At 34.4% G+C, this 19,509-nt stretch overlaps 3 protein-coding genes across 4 annotated transcripts; 1 reads left to right on the top strand and 2 right to left on the bottom strand.

Moving 5' to 3' along the window:
- Positions 1-3,357: 3,357 nt before the first annotated feature.
- On the bottom strand, positions 3,358-8,910 carry LOC105649821 (GHMP kinase family protein). Of its 2 annotated transcripts, XM_012236624.4 has the most exons (11): positions 8,820-8,910; positions 8,637-8,683; positions 8,262-8,412; positions 7,872-7,969; positions 7,511-7,620; positions 7,371-7,423; positions 6,677-7,033; positions 6,358-6,462; positions 5,673-5,900; positions 4,131-4,253; positions 3,358-3,845 (listed from the first exon to the last, which is right to left on the bottom strand). In XM_012236624.4, the coding sequence occupies exons 2-11, from the start codon at positions 8,642-8,644 to the stop codon at positions 3,579-3,581; spliced, it is 1,500 nt and encodes a 499-aa protein (XP_012092014.1). In that variant the 5' UTR covers positions 8,645-8,683; positions 8,820-8,910; the 3' UTR covers positions 3,358-3,578. The 2 variants fall into 2 exon arrangements, with proteins under 2 accessions (XP_012092014.1, XP_012092013.1); XM_012236623.2 differs by lacking the exon at positions 8,820-8,910 and having other exon boundaries at positions 8,637-8,777.
- A 210-nt stretch (positions 8,911-9,120) lies between these two features.
- Positions 9,121-13,470, top strand: VPS25 (E2F/DP family winged-helix DNA-binding domain-containing protein). Its single transcript, XM_012236625.3, has 7 exons — positions 9,121-9,261; positions 9,443-9,542; positions 9,963-10,102; positions 11,122-11,175; positions 11,760-11,848; positions 11,934-12,009; positions 13,169-13,470. Exons 2-7 carry the CDS (start codon positions 9,484-9,486, stop codon positions 13,288-13,290), a joined length of 540 nt encoding a protein of 179 aa, XP_012092015.1. The 5' UTR covers positions 9,121-9,261; positions 9,443-9,483; the 3' UTR covers positions 13,291-13,470.
- Positions 13,471-14,857: 1,387 nt separating this feature from the next.
- Positions 14,858-18,845, bottom strand: LOC105649820 (pyruvate dehydrogenase complex E1 alpha subunit). The gene is made up of 8 exons (XM_012236622.4): positions 18,011-18,845; positions 17,847-17,926; positions 16,697-16,774; positions 15,967-16,062; positions 15,797-15,868; positions 15,610-15,663; positions 15,417-15,482; positions 14,858-15,269 (listed from the first exon to the last, which is right to left on the bottom strand). The coding sequence occupies exons 1-8, from the start codon at positions 18,708-18,710 to the stop codon at positions 15,225-15,227; spliced, it is 1,191 nt and encodes a 396-aa protein (XP_012092012.1). The 5' UTR covers positions 18,711-18,845; the 3' UTR covers positions 14,858-15,224.
- Positions 18,846-19,509: the final 664 nt, after the last annotated feature.

Raw genomic sequence — 19,509 nt, 5'->3', positions numbered from 1 at the left:
TAAAATTGCAAAGACTAAAATAGTTATTCATTTATGTTTCCATATGCTTTTGTACATGCATAAGGATCCACCCTCCGTAATTGAAAATTTAATTTTCATAATATTTAGACTTAAATTTTATTTTAATGAAATTGGAATTTGGATATTTACTGAATTCTAAATTATACGATATTCCTAAATTAAATGGTACGGAAATACTATGATATAATTCAAAATTACATAAAATGTAAGATAATTCAACATATATTTTTGCTTCCACAGTCAAAAATAGCCTAATGAATAACGAATACTTTGACTAAAATCACCAATAAAATTGGACTTCTGAGTTATTTTGAGAAATTGGAATCAAAATTAACTAATATGTTTTATTTAATTGTTGAACCAAATATAGATTTTCATCCATATAATTTAAGATTCAAAAATCAGAATCTTTAACAACTACAGATTAGTGGTTATGATGCCAAATACAAGTGCAAGAATACAACATATTATGGATCTAATAATAAGTTTGATTTGATTTATTACCTAACATGCAATGATTCTTATAATCTTTTTCTTTTATCATTTCACATTTGCAGAAGAAAAAATAATTTAGTTCATGGTAAAAATTGATCAATTTCAATGCAAAGAAATTACGCGAGTGTTAGAAATAATATATTTTTTCTTTTTTCTTTTTGCAGTATGTTTAATTGTTTTCATTTCAGTTTAAAACTTGAATTACCAAATATTATTAAGAGGTTATTATCGAAAATATCATTCTCGGTTCAAGGATGGACACATGTATGCAAATAAATAAATAAAAATTAGAGCTTTTTGCAAATTAAAAAGAAAGTTAAAGCATTTTTGTTGCTTAACTTTTCTAATGAGGTCTAAATTATATGACAGGCATCAGCTTATCCTATAAGTTTAGAATACGAAACTCAACTCAACTCAGGTCAACGTCAAACACAAATGCGATTTGAAGTCGACTTTTCAATTTGAGGAGAATACCCCGATTTTCTCTTTTGATTTGATTTATGAGTATTAGAAGCAGAGTTACGTATCTTGAACACGTCAAGCGGTAGGCGCGTAAAAATGGACACTTGATTCGTGCTTACAAACGGCAGAAACAGAAAAGGTTGATTAGTGATTGACTTGACTTCCAATATACAACCGTCTGATTCTTGCGGTTCAATTATCACACGAGGCAAAGCAAAATGATGTTTTCATCTAAACTCTCTCACAATTTTCATTTAATTTTTATTTTGAAAAATAATTTTCTAAATTTGTAAAACAGTCTGTTTGAATTGTAATATTGCAGCCGAATTCACATTTCCAATAAAAAGTCCAGAATAATTCTTTTCACATTAAGAAACATCGACTGCAATCTCCCGATAAACTAATAGTAATATCGTTATTAATTTCTGTAAATGTCCTTACTTTGTGGGAAAATATAAAAATTATTATGATAATTATATATAAAATTTATCAGTTTTTTTTATTTAATATTAATAATCACCATTTAATAAGTGAAAATACATCATATTGCAAATATTTTTTCGTTTATTAATTTATTTATTTACATGTCTTAATCGATTTAAATAGTTTGCAAATTGAATTCTTATTAGTTTACAATAATGGGCGTTATAAAACCAAAGAAAATAAAGAGAATTGACTGGTTCCACTCTGGAGAGTTCCACTCCAACGGCTATATATTTATATATAATAAATATATTTCAAGTTTGTTCTTAATTAGATAGGCTAACTAATATTCCTTATATTATAATTAATAATATTTCAGTTGGTCTTTTTATTTAGATAGCTAATTAAATATAATTTAATTAATCTTTTTATTTATGTGAGTAGTGAAAAGTTTCATATTCGAATCGGTATCCACTACAAATTAAAATCAAGGGCATCTGGAAGCGGGTTTCAATTTAGAACAATTAGCATTTTGTAAAATCAAGAGTGGGTACCAACAACGACTACTACAATGGACGGTGGCTTCATGTACAGAGTGCACCATTCATTAAAAAATAAAGAAAGAACACTAAAAAAATAGAGACAAGTTCATGAGGTGTGCGATGTGGCCTTTTAAAACATCATTTATTTATTTATTTTAATTTGGGATTACCGATTAGTTCTGGCCATTAGCATATATTTTATTAGATTAATTAAGGAAGCAAGTAATGTAGAAAGAAAGAAGCAAAGCATTAGAATAATAGTAGTATCAGTTGGTGGTCTTTATAAGAATTTGGGTAGGGAATTTAGGTTCTGAGCACCATGTACCAACCAACCACCTTGCCTTAAATAAATTCTGAAACTTTTATTTCTCCAACATCTCACCAATTGATAGTATTTTTTTTCTCCCTTCGATTAATAAATATAGCACTTGTCTTTTACAATTCCAACACCAGTAAAAATTGTGGGAAATTAAAATAATGTCATAAATAATAGGAAAAACTACTATTTATCCCTGTATTTTTTTTTAATTCATAATTTTATCTATTCAGTTTTAGAAATATATAGTTTCGTCTATATTTTTTTGCTTATTACAATGTTATATCATCTTTTTTTTTTTTTTTTTGTTAATTTCTTATATTTTTTCTTCTTTCTTAATAAAAATAAGGGAAGGTGAGGAGGTGGGGGGAGCAAGCAGGTGCGTTAAATTGCGTTGCAGGAGAAGAGCAGAGCATAGGATGCTCTGAAAGTCTGAAACTCTTTGTGTAATATACGGCAAGGGGCTTTTGATTGGATGACGCCAAAACAACAGACCAGTACAGTGGCGTTTTGTCAGCACGTGACATTCTTTAAACAAATACTTTTCCACGTGGGAATAAAACAAGCCACCACGATTAAAATCCAGCGGAGCACGTGGATTTTTTGGCTTGGACAAGTCACAAGTGGGACCTCCTAGGTGGTCGCACTCCCTGCAGTGCAGGCTACAGTGCACAAGAACATCTAAATTTTAGCGTGAAAGAAAATCGTAAACCGGGTCGTCCGTGAACCAAGCCCGTTTCGTGCACGATTGCACCTCTTCACATCTTGCACATGATTATGATATGAGATGACCGTTGAGCGTTTCCGCCGATCATTTAAAAAAAGTCACCTTCTTCCCGAGAGTGATTGTCTATAACATGCTCTTTTATTTTATTAATTAATGAGAGATTATCAGATATATCTGCTATACATAGACCTTATCACGGGCCTTACTCTTAAACTAGCTGGGGTCGGTGAATCAACAACCAAGACCGCAACAGCACAAAACAACCACCAAGTTATAGTTCCAAACTGGTTGGATTCGGTTATGTGAATCTTTTGATTCATCCCAACATTGTAACAATACATCCCTAGCATATACATTGTCAAAGTAAAACATGGAAGAAAAAGAAGCTGATTTATTACACATTATTTAAGGAGATTAGAACAAGTTTTGCTATTGATTGTCCGATCAAGGATCTTTTATTCATTTGCTATTTAACATCAATCCACATGATAAAATTGAGGACTTGAAACGAGTCTTTCTTTGAAAAATCAAGTTTTCCACCTCCATGAAGGTGGGTATAGTTTATCAATTACAATTGAGTAGTATTATTACCTTACTCGATGTGAATTGATGATACAGCTGATGTAATTTCCTTGGTTCTTGGATCGCCGCTTTCTAAAGAAACACCACGAGGATCTTCTCTAACCAACAAAGCCAGAACATTGAGCGAACTCCAAGCTTTTGTAATGTTGCTGCTAGAGTTCCCCAAGGTAACAGCAAAGACTGCATCAAATCCTCCGGCTCCAGGAACTCCAGCCAACAGAACTCCCTCCATATCCATTGTAGTATCTAAAAGTTGAGTTTGTGATTCCGGCTCTGTCTGAAGATTTTGTTAAAGAGACTGTTAATGAATACACTGAATGCCTAACTAGCCCTAGTAAAGTACTTCTTTGCTGGTAAGATGAGATATTTTTAAGTGATTTTGATATCCGTCTAGCAGAACAGTAGAACTTGCTAGTCAGGAACATAAATGTAATGGGGGACAGGAAATAGCTGTCGCAGTTCAATTTTCCATTCGTCATCTTATAAGCATTTTGCACGGAAATGTAGACAAAAATAGGGAGGAAAAGAAACCAGTTCCTAATTAAGTAAAGCTGAACCATACCGGAACACCTGCAGCCTCGCCCATCTTGCGCATGTGATTTCTGATCTCAAGCATCACATTTCTTGCTCCTAATAATGCTTTAACAACTGCTTCTTGTCTAGGCTCAGTTGCCTGCTTAATCCACTGTTCATGCAAATGCGCATATCAACAAAATTAGCAATCCCACAAGTTAGAAAACATTCAACATAAATAAAAAAATAAGTAAAAAGTTCACACTTGATGACATGGATCAACGAAATACCAGCAGTTTGCACATGGTTCACCAGGATAGACATGGAAGGAGTGGATATCATTTCAGGCCAAGCGGCATGGACGCTGAGAAGTGGTGGAGCCAGACATTTGGTTTTGGTGAAATCGACAAAATTATAATTCATGTATGGATTATTGATACATTTTGATGCTTCTAAAATTCAAATGAGTAGAATTTTAACCATGTTTGAGCAATTAACTGTTAAACATTAACATTTGATGGAAGAAGGTGAAAATTTTGTGTTAATGATAGATGATAAAGATCTAATGACCAGGTTCTCTTTAAGTCTTGGTACATGTTTATTACAAAATTACATTAATTTTATAGACAACTCTTTTATGTGCTTTATGTCAAACCATCCCAAAACGGGAACTAAAATAAAGTCCAAGGCACAAAACAAAAAAGAAAACATTTCGAATTATAGTTAAATAGTCCCTAGAAGATCAAGCAATCACAAATCCTAATGGACCTATTAAAGCTGCCAATCAGCTATGATCTGGTTGGTTCTCACTAATGCAGGAATAAGAGATCTCAGGTTCGAGTTCTCTCGAATTCAGGAGTTAAAAAAGAACACACCTTTCACTTAATGGTATTAAACTGATTTCAAGCTGCGTGCTACAAAAAGAAGTATATGAACTGTTTGGCACTATATCACCTGCTGCTGTCTGGAAAATAGTTTGACATGATGATTTAGACAAGTCTTCACTGAATTGACTAAGAAAATTTATCAAGACAAAAGTCCAAAAAAGGCTTCAATACAAAAGAAAACCATATTTCGTTTTTGAGGCATTGGTAATTGTATTTCAATCCTGATAAATTTTCACTTTACCATAGAATTCCATGGGCAAATAGAAAACTGCAAGAAAATGTGTCTATAAGTTGGGAAGATTTAAAATCATTTTCTTGGAATACAGGTCTTCCAACTTTGAAGAGACCTGGATTGTGCTTCAGAATTTCAACTTCACTAAACTATTTCCAATTTCGACAAGTTATATTCAGTTTCATCTGCAAATGGAGATAAGGAATGGAGACAAGAAGTGGACCCCTGTAAATAAATGGATCTCTTATCTTACAAAATGACAATGATTTCTAAAGCAATGATGACAATCAAATAAAACAAAATTCAAAGAAATTTCAACAATTACTAGCACGCTTCTTATGATCTTAACTCATAAAAAATTTCATTATTTTATATATTTCACTTTTACTTTCATTATCATGAAAAATCAATAATTACTTATTCAATATCACTACAACTGCAGATATAAGAGAAACAAGAGCTTCAGAAATACCTTCTCTGCCTTTTGCAGGCTGCAGCTGTCTATAACACATTTATATGCATCCCAGTGTTCCTCCGCAAGCTTGCTTAAAATATTGAACTGTGTTTCAAGTGCTAAATTCGACTCTGACAACTTTCTCCATGTTTCTTGGGCCTTTTGGGGGTCAGATTTTTGCCACTTCTTCACAGCACCGACCATTGATGGCGTAGATGATCCTCCACTTCCTGGTTCACCTAGCAGCTTCAGCAAGTATTATAATCATCATTAGCTAACACATGCTATCGTTTTTTATAGATGATGAAAAGCTAAATAAAAAGGCTCAAAATTACTGTTTAAAGCGAAAATGTCTTTGTGATGATAAATTCATGAAGTGAATGAAAAACTAAAACATGCTACACAAGATGGAAATTATAATCCACAATGAAAAACAAGTAGAGGACAAAATCACTCCACATAACATCCATGCTCGCTTTGAAGAATATAAACACACAGAACCAAAAGAGGGAGACACATTTATGGCAAGTGAGACAGTATGAGGATCCTTTTGAGAAAAAGATAGCTTACTTAAAATAAGAGGTGAATAGGTGCAACCTTCATCATTAAATCACAATAGCCATCTCTATATAAACAAGCACACAAAGAATAGTAATACAGACACAAGTAGGGAGTATCAAATGAAATATCTCAAGGTGATTACCAGGTTCATCAGTGGTGGTAAGGAAAATATTGTCCTCTCATGGTTCCATTTGCCTCTTAGGATGTCAGCAATGACTTCCTGTAATGGGATTCCTTTCGCAGAATCCTGAAATGTTTTACATGGAGAAATTATAAGGAAAAAGCATGATGGTGGAAGTTTGGCTTTGATCTCATTATTTCAGCAAGCATCATGCTATCATGATGTAATCCTTCTGCGGAAATAATGAAACAATACTTGGAAGCAAACTTTTTGTTTTCGGAAGAGGGTGGGGCGGGGTGGAGCATGGAGAGGGAGAGAAAAGGGGTAAGAGCAGAAAGACCTGTGTGGGGGATAGCACTTCTGGTGAAAAGCGAACATAACGATGACTGCCATAAACTGCAGAACTGACATCGAAGCCACTGCCAACTTTCCCTTGTGCAATACAGTGGGCAGTTTGAGCTATAATGTGCACTATATCAAGATCTTTACTTAGGGATGAAAGATTAACCACTCCAAGGTAATGAAGTAAAGAGGCAACTACAGCAGTGGTCATTGCTGCAGATGAGCCCAATCCAGTTTTGGCCACCTCAGGCTTGCAATTTTGTCCATTTGCATCCTCATTATTGAAGGTGATTGAGGTGAAAGAAGGGAGTGCAGCCAATGCTTCCGGTGCCAAAGGGAGTCCACGAGCTTCGATCTAGGAAAAAAAGCAATAACATTTACAATATTAAGATAAAAAACAATGAAACAAAATCTATGCATCAAATTCCTGAAAATTATATGGGAAATTCAATTTCAGGGTTACTTGAAGTTTCTCATATAACAAATTTGCGCCCATCTTCAAGAAAGACAAATTGTTGGCTATTTGCACGTCTCAAACACCAATATTATTGAGAGTTAAGAACTATTTAGAAGGGAAAATAAAATGAAAAGGAGAATATGCTATAGATGAGATGTGCGAGTACAAAAGATGCCTCCAAAAGATCATGTTCATAAAAGGAACAATTTTGAACAACCTAAAGAAGGGTAAATACCTGATTTCTGTATGAATAGAAGTCATTGCAACCTAAAATTGTGATATCAAGACCTGCATGACTAAACAAGTTCAAACATCAGATTCTTGAAATCCTACTGCCCATTTCCCTGAAGTGGAAAGAGAAAACATGAATATTACCTTGCAAGAGTAGCTTGTTTAAGACATCCTTCTTGTCTATGCCAAATGTTGCATGTGCAGCTGCTACAGCATACTGCACTGCTTGTTCCACAAAAGGGTTCCTTGATGTACTGAAATTTTTAGCGAACAACAAAAAGCATTGCATCATTAATTCATTTAAACCATAATTTCCTCAATGATTTTCATTATGCTCATGAACTGGGCATGGTTTTACTATATACTCTGAGTGCTCCCGAAGCTGAATGCAAATTCCCGATAAAAGAAATGCAGGTACAAGTGAACGAAAAAGATAATAATTGGACTGTTATTGACTTCAAATTATAATAAAACACTGGTCAAAATACGACTATTGACAACTTGCCTTGAGGAGACGCACTGAAGAGTTAAATTCTTCAGTGACAATTTGTATGAGCTTTCTCTAGAGAGTTGAGGAGATGTTAATTTCACGTCAGTCCATGCCTGAAAGGTGATCCATAGAACAACTCACCCAAAAAGAATGTCAACAATGAAATGATAATATTATTCAATAAAAAACATCTCTACATATGATGTTCAAATCCAAACATCATTAAGATAAATTTCATAGAGTTAACAAAATACAACTGTTGACAAGTGATTAGATCATGGATTCATTTGGCCAAACCACAAGTAGAATTGTTTATATTTAGTTGAAATATTCCAAAACGAACACAATCAAAATACACAGAACTCTTGCGCACGTAGAGAGAGGATATAAAAGAATCAGACTCACCCACGCCCAGCTATCAGGTTTAATTTCATCGTAAAGAGGCTTCACAATAGCATAGAATCGAGCATTCGTGCTGAGCACAATTCCGGCATTGGGTCTTTCCAAGATAAGGTAACCCCCAGTCATCAACACCTTACCCGGAGCAGAAGCAACTCTGTGGAATTAATATCAACGATTACAAATATCAAATAACAAAACCCAGATAAAGAAGTAACCTTTTTAAAAAATCAAATCTTTTAAAGTATAAACGAAATCAATGACCAAAATCACAAAAGATCAAGATTAACCAAAATTTTGCCCCTGTGCCTCAAATGTTGATAAATCCAAGTAAAAAAAGCTAATTAGTACTTTTCATAAACATTAAAGTTTAAAACTTACACAGCCATTTGTCTTTATTTCTCTCTTGCAACCTGATATTCGCTTAACTGTGACAAAGTGATACGAAATTTGGCGGGTTAAAATAAGATTTAAGAGAGATTGAAATGAACCTGAACAACAGATTCTCGATTTCTAAAGTATATCTATAGAGGGAGAGGGGGAGACTGATTTGCAGAGAGTTACAGGCAAGTAAAATAGAAGAAGATGCGAAGACTGAAGTTGTAGCGAAGAAGACAAGTAGCAGCAAGCAGGCGCTTGTCTCCTTGGTTTTAACGTTACAAAAAGTCAAAAACTCTCTTTCAAACGTTAGGGAGAACTCAAACAACGTCCAAACTTCGCCACCACCTACATGCCTTTGCGGCTAGCCTTCTGTTATTTCACGAGATAAAAGCTTCGACTTCGAGCTCTTGGGTGTTACTTTACCTAAAATACCCTCATATTTTTATTGACTAATCGTACGTTAACTGTATCAAAATTCCTAACCTCTCCTCCCTCTCTCTCTCCGCCACCGGTGAGTCTCTTGCATAGCAATTATCAGCGATCGCAACCGCGCCTATCACCTCTGCTCCATCATTATTTAGCCCAACGACAAGATCTTGATAAAAGCATTGAGCTTGTTATACTGGTATGATAGCGGTCCGCTCAAATGGATTATATATTTTTATAATGTTATTTTTAGCGTTTTTAAGTGAAGCATTCGATTTTTGTGTTCCAATTATTGTTTAGGGAATAGTCATTTGAAAAGTTCATAATTTGATAATATGACGATGCTTCTGCTGATTGCATTCCTTTTTATTGAGTTACAGTGATGCAGTTGTAAGTTTCTTTTTGAGAGAACACCAGAGAAATGCAGAAATTGGGTGATTTCAAGCTACCCCAGTTCTTCAATTACCCACCTTACTTCACGTATTCTTCTTCCCCTCATACTGCTTTGTAGTTTAGTTGATTATTAAAGATCAGTTTCTGTTGCTGCCCCTTTCTTAAGAAAAAATATGGTCGCTTTCAGATAAGTTTGTTTAACTAGAAGTTATTTGATTAATTTTTAAACCTCAAATCCCAATGATATTTGGTAATTCGTCTATCATAAGTTTCACCATCATTATTGTACTGTTATTTATTAAACCTTTGAAGAGAGCATATGGAGAAATCTTATGCGTAAATTAGTAATGACAGTGAAGAATAAGAAATTCTTTAACACTTATTGTGTTTTATGCATTGAATGACATCTTATCTTCTTTTATTATAACGCAATTATTTGCTCTCCCCTCCTCGATTCTAATTTTAATTAAATCATTTTTCTAATTAATTTTCAGTTCTCACTCTTAGTTTGCAGCCAGTTAGGGACACTCGAGAGAAGCAAGTACAGCTCTGGAAGGAACTTATCCTTGATTATTGTAGAACTCAGCAGATATTTGCGATTGAATTGGAAGAGGAGTTTCCTCTGTTCTCTAATCCTGTGATTGAAAGTAAGTCCTATATTTTCATTAGGTTCTGACTACTTGTTTATATGTGGTCTCCATAACGCTGTGTAGTCTTGTGGATATGCCAGTATGCTTGCAAAGCCATTATATTTGAATTTTTCATGAATTTGTGAAGTGTCTGGATTTCTTGAGATGAAAAAATAAACTGTATAGGAATCCAATAATGATAAAAGCTTCACAGGCCTTTCTCACATGATGCATTCTACTTGATAATCTTCAAACTTTTATAGCTTGAATATGTCTTTGTAACTAATAATCTGCATTGCGAGTTCGATGACCTTGATGCTGTTATTGAAATTTTGGCATAGGGGTTAACTGAAGGCTGGGATCTGTTATGCTATGATAGTTTCTTTGATTGTTATTCATTGAAGGCTGAGATCCATTATATTGCATCTCAATTTTGTACCTTCTCCATGGGATGTTTCATTGCCCAGTTAAAGCTAGCAACATCTATTATATTTATAACAAGTTACATATAAAACTTAGGGCAGTTTGGTCTGTAGACTTTGATCTTGCTTATCTCAAGTTAGCATGCTAAGTAATGTATTTTGTACTTCCAAATGAGTTTTTTTTATATATTTCTCCGTTGTCATGAGGTTGAGAGCTAAAGTAGCCAAATGGTATAACATATTGAATGATGAAGGCGCTGTGAAATTATTGGTATTTTGGAGGTTGTGTGGTGATAATGGTGTTATATGGGTTTGTTTTCCTTGAAGGGGTAGTGAGATACGGTTACACAATTTTTTTTAGGGAAGTGTAGGTACTTCTAATTTTCCTATATCTAGTGATCTTCCTTTGCCTGCTAGTTGTGGAAGGTTTATATCTGAAACTAAATTGTAGCATATTTATATATAAGTGATGACTGAACAAATTAAAATAACACAGCTCAGAGGGCCAACGTGTTGTTCCCTGCTTAAATCTGCTTTTGCAAAAAAAAAAAAAAAAAGCATGTTTGATTTAAATGATATTATTGATTTTGTTTCTATCTACATAATGTGATGCAGGATCTCTCAGTCATGAAGCCAGAAAAGCATTTCTCTCAGCATTAGTTTCAGAAGGTTAGTCTTGATTGTGTTCCGGGGAAATTTCAAAATTAGACCTTGTAGTTATTCACGTTGCCATTTCAGCAACTGTGGTTCTTTTTCTCTTCTTCTTCATCCCCACATAAAAGCAGACATAGGAACAAAATAATAAAGAAAAATAGGTAGAAGTTAATTATGTGGGGCCACAAGGCTGTTGTGCAAGAGTCAGATGAAAATCATATATGGTAGACTATTATATTTGTTGTAGGTTATGCTCAGAAGGATCAAGTGAACTACACTTGAAAATGTTTGCTGAATAGTACTTGAGTGCTGCTAAACGGATTCACTGGGTACTCGATGGGGAAAAAAGTAGTCCCTGAGGTGGTAATTTTAATAATTAGGTTTATTTTTGTTCCAAAAACACAAGCTATATCCAGTTTTTTCAGGTTGACATCAAACCATCCATCAAAGGGTGCAATCATGTCAGCCCTTTCAGCCTTTTCTTTTTATTTATTTATTTATTTATTTATTTTTTATTTTTGGGAGCTTTCTGAAGGAAAGAACTGCTGTAAACAACTACATTTTTAATAGTTGCTCTATTATATTTTATGTCCTTACAGGTCGTGCGGAATGGCTAGATAAAGGACATAGGAAATGCCTCATTCTGTGGCATCGTATTCAAGATTGGGCAAACATTATTTTACATTTTGTGAGTCAATTATTCTTTTTTATAATGAATCATTGGCATTTGTTCCGTTCTTATTTTCTTTTGATATACTTGTTTATTTCATTAGGTGAAGGATAATGGATTAGAGGATGGTGTTATGACTATTGAGGAAATACGCTCGGGAATTGAATCTCGGGGAACAGGTAAAATTTTGTGGATATTTATTGAATGGGGTCTTAAAAATTATTTCACCTTTCTCTTGCAGCCCACAAGCTCTGGCTTTCACTCCCTCCATGACTCCACTCCTTATTTGAATTAGATATGCTATTCTATAATTAATAGATGAAGCAGGCAGGGTGACACCTTTGTTTACAGGGGAATTAAAACTTCATTGCTTATTGCTATCTTTGAATCGGACTTAAAGATGCCTTGCCTCATCTTCCTTATAGAATCATTAGAGAAACAAAAAAAAAGGAATAGAAGAAGGGAGAGAGAGAGATATATCACCTCATTGGATATGGCTAAGAAAGTACAGGCTGAGTGAGGCAGGGTTAAAAATACATATGAAACTTTCGAGTAGAATAACTAAAGTTTATGATTTAGCCATCTTTACCTTGAAGATAGAGAGATAAATGTGCTGCAGCCGTTTTTGCAATGTACTTTTGGGATATGAGATTGAAGAAAAAAGATGTATATTGCAAACTCAGCTAGTTCATGCTAAAGTTTGCTCAAGTTAATTACATTCTGCATGTTTAAAAGTCGGTGGCATTTCTCAGAGTGCCTTTTCATTTTAGAAATATGGGAGTGCAGTATTGCTTTTGATTATATTGTCATAGGTGCTGATATTTTGTGTTTTCATATTTTTTAATGGTCTATCTACCTGCAGGATCATTGTCAAAGAAAAGGAAGAGAAATAAAAACACAAAACCCACTTCTGTTACAATGCTCTTTATTTCAAGTCAATCAATACCCTTTGAGGCACCTCAAAAACATAATAGGAAACCTTAAACCTTAATTCTAAACCTAAACCTAAACCTAGACCTTAAAATAATGAAAACGTAGAAAAGAAACCTTAAATCTGGAAGAAACAGGAAAACTATGCTTGCAATTTTCAGAATCGAATATTCCTTTGGGCATCATAAATGAACCTCCTAAGGAGAAACTTGATTGAAAAATCAAAATCTTCAAGTTTTCAACATTCTTTCTTTTGCCAGATCACATTTTTTTTCCTTTGACATTGTCCATCTCACATGCACACAATAACACAGCCCAGTGAAATTTCTCATGACATCAATTTTATCATCTAGCGAGCATTATCTTGTACATATTTTGATTGGCGAATTTATCTTTGCTCAACCACAGAGCTCCACGGCATAGATCGCACAATCTTGATGCGGGCATTGAAACTACTAGAGAGCAAAGGAAAGCTTGCAATCTTCAAGGGAACTTCTACAGATGATGAAGGTGTGAAATTTTCTGTTTAATGTTTCAACTGTCACATTGAAGAAGGCAATTTCTGTGATAATGTGTTTATTCAAAGTCACACTGTGTTGCCTGTTGCCCTTTTATAATACTCAATCAATGCTCTTTCTTCAGATAACACTAAGCTTCTTCTATATGGTATTATTTTGAAATCAAATCATTTCATGAGCTTGCCTTCAAAATTCTGCTTCTGCTTTTGTTTCTTATTCCCTGCAATTTGATCAGTTGGAGCATTCAATCTAAAAGGCAATTCTGGTTCGAGCTTATTTTGATCCTCGTTACTGATTGAACCTTGAAACTGAGATAGGTGAAAATAATGATGCTACTTGCCAATATAGGATTAGGAATGCTGCCTATACAATTATGCAGCCTGGTAGATCTTTGCATTATGTTTGCGTCTCAAAAGGGTTATTTTTCATTTGATGAATAGAAGGGCCATTAATCAGTATAGCAACTACACATTTCACGTAGCATTATATTTTTTTATGATTTTTGCATTGATTTAAGTGTTATTTTACCATCAAGGTTTAACATTTAATTGTTTGAACTAAATTCAAACTACTCCACAAGTAACTTTTGCCTTATAATGCCCAAGTCTGCCTTATATTAGACTTTGAACTCCTGAAATTCTTCAGTTTTGACAGTTGTAATTGAAATTTATATCTGCAAATTAGGTTTAACTAATAACTAACACGGATTAATTATAAATATTTCCGTTTGATTCCTTTAATCTTTGCGGTAATAGTAGTGATCAGGATTTTGAAAAATGCTTTGGGCACGTAGACAACTATAACTCTTTTATTAGAATAGCCTAATAGACAAGCTCAAAATCTGGTAAATTGAGTCACAATTTTAAAGAACATACTTTTATGTACAGATTAGTTCCTTAAAAGTATCAACTTTAAGAAAACACTTAGCTGTCCTGAAATCTTAAACTTTTATTTTAATATAATCTGTTATAATATTATCATCATAAGGAAAAGTTTAACATATTAATTTTTATTATAAAATATTAACCAAAACTTACTGACTTTTTATGCCTTTTTATTTTTATTTATTTGTTCAATTTCTGTAATTGTATTTTAAATTTCACCTAGAAAAATAACGAAATATTCTATCACTTAAGTACCGTGATCCTAGTGACCAGTTGCACCGCCAAGCCCTTTTTTTTTTTTTTGGCCAAAAATTCCTCATCTTCCAGATATGTTAGCAGTTAACTACATTTTTTTCTGGGTTGACGTGTACAATGCTTTATGGCCGACAAGAATAAAAGCTCGACACCTACCGGAAAAATATTCAATACCATAAAGTGAGATGAGCAAGACCATTACTAATGAATATTTTAAACTGAAGCTGAAGCTAAAGCAGTAGGTTGAAAAACAAAAACACCACCGACCAAAAAAATAAATAAATAAAGGGTTCACCAGCATGGCAAGTCAATTCATTAACAAATTTCATGTACCCAAGCCGGGTTACCTGGTCCAAATTAGCATAGCAAGTGATTCACATTTCTAACTTCATAATTATTGATTAGACTAAGAGCAAGACAGGCCCTGTTGGCAAATAAGATCAACAAATACTTATTTTTTTTTTTTATCATAAAACAGCGAAAAATGGGCATAGAACAAAAAAGGAAAACTCCTGGAATACCAAGAAACAAGTTTTCTTGTATCCTCACGCACATTAGAACCCTATTCAATTGAATATCACAGAACCAAAAAGAGAACCACACAGACAAAAAAGAAACAATTCTCACCCCCACAACTTTGAAAGAATCAGTATTCTATACAAAAATATGTGAGAAACAAAATGATTGCTGGAAAAAGATACCCATCTTCGCTAACATTTATTTGTTACCACTTTTCTATAACTTCTGCTGGGTAAAGTTTTTTTTGAGAGTGGGGTTGTTGTTGGATACTTTTCCGCATATGTTTGTTTATGGAAGCACAACTCTGACTTCTTTCCTATCTGCCCCAAATGCCTGCATTTGAGAATCAGGAAATCATTACAGTCAGAGGAAAAATTACGCAGTTGTAGTACATTGGTTACCTTAGTTCATCGTGGCAAGTAAATACAAGGAAATAATGAAGGTGGAATAAACAGATAAATATAAGGAAATATTGATTACCTCAGTTCCAAGCCCTTTCACATACACATTTGAGAAAAGTTCTGATGGTTCTGGCATTGGACTTTCCTGTGAACACAAATTTAAAGGATAAAACAGAGGAAGGAAGCATCAGGATTGTGAAGATTAGAAGTATAAGACCGAGAGAAAGGTTTCATTCAGCAGACAAGAATTAAGAATTTATGCCAATTCTTACCTTGGCTTGAGCAATGGCTTCGTCTACTTCTTTTCTTATTTCCTTCTCAATATCCTGAAAAGAATAAGAGAGAAACAAACATTTACTTTTCTCAACAGTTCAATACCAGCATTCTGAACATTCTTGTTTAGAAAATCTTTGGTCTAGCGTTCATAACTTCAAATGCAAAACAAGGGAAATAAATTACCTTTAGCTCTTTCTCAGTAGCTAGATCATGAGCTAATATCACCTTCCTTACTCTTTCAATTGGATCACGTTCCTGAAAATTGTATCACAAAGGCAAATATATACAAAATATTAAATAGTGAAGGAATTTTGCCTTGCAAAAAAGAAATGTTAAGTAAACTATGCAATAACCTGTCTCACGCCACTGATCTCGTCACGAGTACGGTAGGTGCTACCAGGATCAGACATGGAATGACCATGATACCTGTAGGTATCCATTTCAAGAATCTGGCACAAGCATCAAGCATTAAAATAAATCAATCAATCTACATGACTGATAAAGGGCAAAAGTGTTTGAAGCATCTTGAAATTTGATTAAGTTGTGGTACATTAGCATTTCCAAAAACATCAATAGAGCAGAGAACAATTTGGTGAAATCACATAGGCACAATCAAATATGACGACATAGCATTTCCCTCAGAATTTGAATAAGTTTCTGTTGATTCTGAATTTAAGGATTTAAAATAAAGGAATATGGAGGTAACTGCATTTGTGAAAGGGAATTACAACTTATTTGTAGTGGATTTAAAAATTTCACCTTTCTGTGAGTATTTCATATTGAAGTCCAGATTATATGCCTTAAAAGGATAAAATCAATCAACAGATGTTCACAATTAAGTCCTTAACTTTCCTACAGATAAACTTTGCTCCATATCTCTATCGAATTTAACTAGGAATATGCATTATTTTGTTCCTGTATCGAAGAACAAACCTAGTGAGGTAAGGAATTACGCAGATACTAAATAACTCGAATACTTCATACTAAAAGTTGATATGTACTGTGGTTCAATTCAAATCAAGCCAAAAACAGTTAAAGGTCATAGAAAGACATCGAATCACAGTTCCAGAGACTAAAGCTCACAAGTGGACCATTCTTCAAAGCAAACTCCTTTGCAAATTTGCATGCTTGTTTCACAGCAAGAACATCCATGCCATCTACCTGTCAACAAAGAAAAGGGCTAAAATGTTACAAAATATTAAAATAATGATAGAGAATACTATCAGTTGTTCACAACAGTAATGCTCCAATTCACTTATGCCGCGAAGGGCATGAAATTTCATTCCATTTGAAGGCATTGGTACTTGTTCGAGCTTGTAGCATCAAGGATAAGAATTCAATATTTATCTGCACGACCAACAAGTTAACCTGAACAAGAAAATGCATTCAAATCCATCTCTCAGCAATTTACAACAAACATAGCAGACGGTTCAACTACTGGCCTCTGATTTCCGTAAACTTTGATCAAGGTCAAATACATATTGAATGAACAGCTTATATAAGATGTGAGAAAAGTACCTAGATATCTCACTAGAAACAACTCCTTAAAACAGATTTTAGTTGTAAAAACAAATCAACTTTGAAAACAGAGCAGATGCTACTGCTACCTACCACTTTAGGACCAAATTTGATATTGCATAAAGATTGGAAGATAGACGCTAGCACAAGGAAACCTGTTTCTGCACTAAGGTGCCATAGATGAGAAGTTCATCATGAGGAGGTTACTTCATGCAGAGCAACAATCAAAGCAACAAAATTTCTTGCCTTTTAATTAGTATAAGTCATAATCCCTGCTTTAAAATTATGTCATCTCTATCTTTGCAAATGACCCAGAACAGTTTGTGGCAAATAATCTTCCAAAATCTTCATGGCCTAAATGAGAAAAACTTTGCTTGCATAGTTCTGCGACTACTGTATAAAATTGACCGAGCAAGGTTATTCTTATAAGTTGCCGAGGCAATGAACAAACTTCAATCAAGCAGGTAGGCACTTTCCAAAACCGATATTGACTTTAAAAACCCACTTAACATCATCATTACATGTAAGATTTACAAGACATGCATATGTTGTTGTTGTTCAAAAGTAACCCTCAAGGCTGGTTGGCGAGCTTGCTAATTGCAACTTTAGCTAATCATGAAGTATTTGAATAATCAAGCAGTTGGTTATTTTTATAGAGACAAAAAGAAAAACATATTTCAATTTAATCCAAAAAGGAGTTCAAGTTCAATCTAACCTTCAAGCCAGGGACGTAATCTCCTCGCTTGTAGTAAGCGGGACTCTTGGCGGCTCTCCACTCTGCAGTCCCCATACCATCTAACCATACAGCATCCAATTGAAATCGATTAAACATTAAAACCTCAAAAAATTGAAAAAAGGGATAAACATTCCAGTCCTTACAGTGATTGTTCTCGCAGACCAAAATAGCAGGAAGATCCCAAAGAGCAGAAATATTAAGCGCCTCAAACAACTGTCCCTGATTGGCCGCACCATCTCCATACAGAGCAAACGTCACCGTTTCGTCTTTAGAATACTTCTGCGCGAAAGCCAATCCACATCCTAGTGGCACCTGAGCTCCCACAATCCCGTGTCCTCCATAAAACCCGGCTTCCTTCTTATAGAAATGCATTGACCCACCCTTCCCTTTCGAACACCCCGCCTGGCGTCCCATGAGCTCCGAGAACACCTGAAGAAGCGTCCCACCACGACCCAAAAACGTACAGTGATCCCGATACGCCGTTATAATACAATCCCTTTTAGTAATAGCAGCTTCCATCCCAACGGCCACCGCTTCCTGCCCGTCGTAGAGGTGGCAAAATCCACGGATAAGCTTAGCCTTGTAAAGAGAATCAGCAGCGATCTCCATCCGGCGCATCGTAGCCATGTCGCGAAAGAAGGAGAGAAGCTCTTTAGGAGTTGTCTCCACGGAGCGAGAAGGAGGCTCGCATTTGTGAGGAGTGAAAGGAACGGAAGTCTCGATAATGAGGGGATCGGTGGAGGTAGAAATCGGACGGCGGAGAGTTGCCGTGTAAGGTATGGCGGTGGCGAGAGGTTTTAGGAGATGAGATCTAGATGACGAAGCTAAGTTCGATAAAGCCATAGTGACCGTTGGATTGGATCAGTGGGCGAATTCCGGTATGATCTGAAAGTGTAGGTGTTTCGGTGAAGAGGAGAGGTTTGGTGAGAGTAAATAGAGAAGTACTGCTAATAAAAGATGGCCATGTTTGCCTATGAAGGGTCGCTTGATTATTCGCGGGCGGAAAGTCTACTTCTTTTATTTTTATTTATTTATTTTTTACTACTTTTGTTTTTTTTTTTTTTAATAAAAATTATGGACCAACTTTAGTCCCAATAAGTTGGATCAATTGCAAATTATATACTTATAGTGAGCTATTAGCTATTAAGTTACTGCCAAATATTCCCCAAATAAACATGATTTTTGAAATTCTAGAATAAAGTGATTCTCTTTTATTTCTGGCAACTGATATTTCTTTTTAAAAAATTGGTGATTTTATTACAAGTACTGTAGTATTATTCTTTCGTGATCTCGACATTATGGGTTGGAGCAATAAATTTGTCTTTCTAAAAATTTATTATTGTAAGATGTTTTATGCATTGAATCGCAAATTTTTCTCTGTCTTTTTTTTTTCCTAATTCTCTTAATTATAAATAATCTATTATCCACAATTGTGTAATATGATTTATTATTTAACCTTTGAATGCTTGTTATTAATTTTAGCTTCTAAAGTCATTGTTCAAAATGTATCATAACACCATAGAATTTTTTTTAGTTTAATGATTGAAATATTATTTTATGTCACAATGTAGTATCCATAAATGAAAAGTTTAAAGAAAAAGTCCAAAAATTATAGCAACAAAGATCATATCAAGATCCAACC

This window comes from Jatropha curcas, chromosome 5 (assembly GCF_041381405.1).
Source record: "Jatropha curcas cultivar XTBG-Jc1 chromosome 5, XTBG_Jcur_1.0, whole genome shotgun sequence".
Taxonomy (NCBI): domain Eukaryota; kingdom Viridiplantae; phylum Streptophyta; class Magnoliopsida; order Malpighiales; family Euphorbiaceae; genus Jatropha; species Jatropha curcas.
This window is presented reverse-complemented; position numbering and strand designations above follow the sequence as displayed.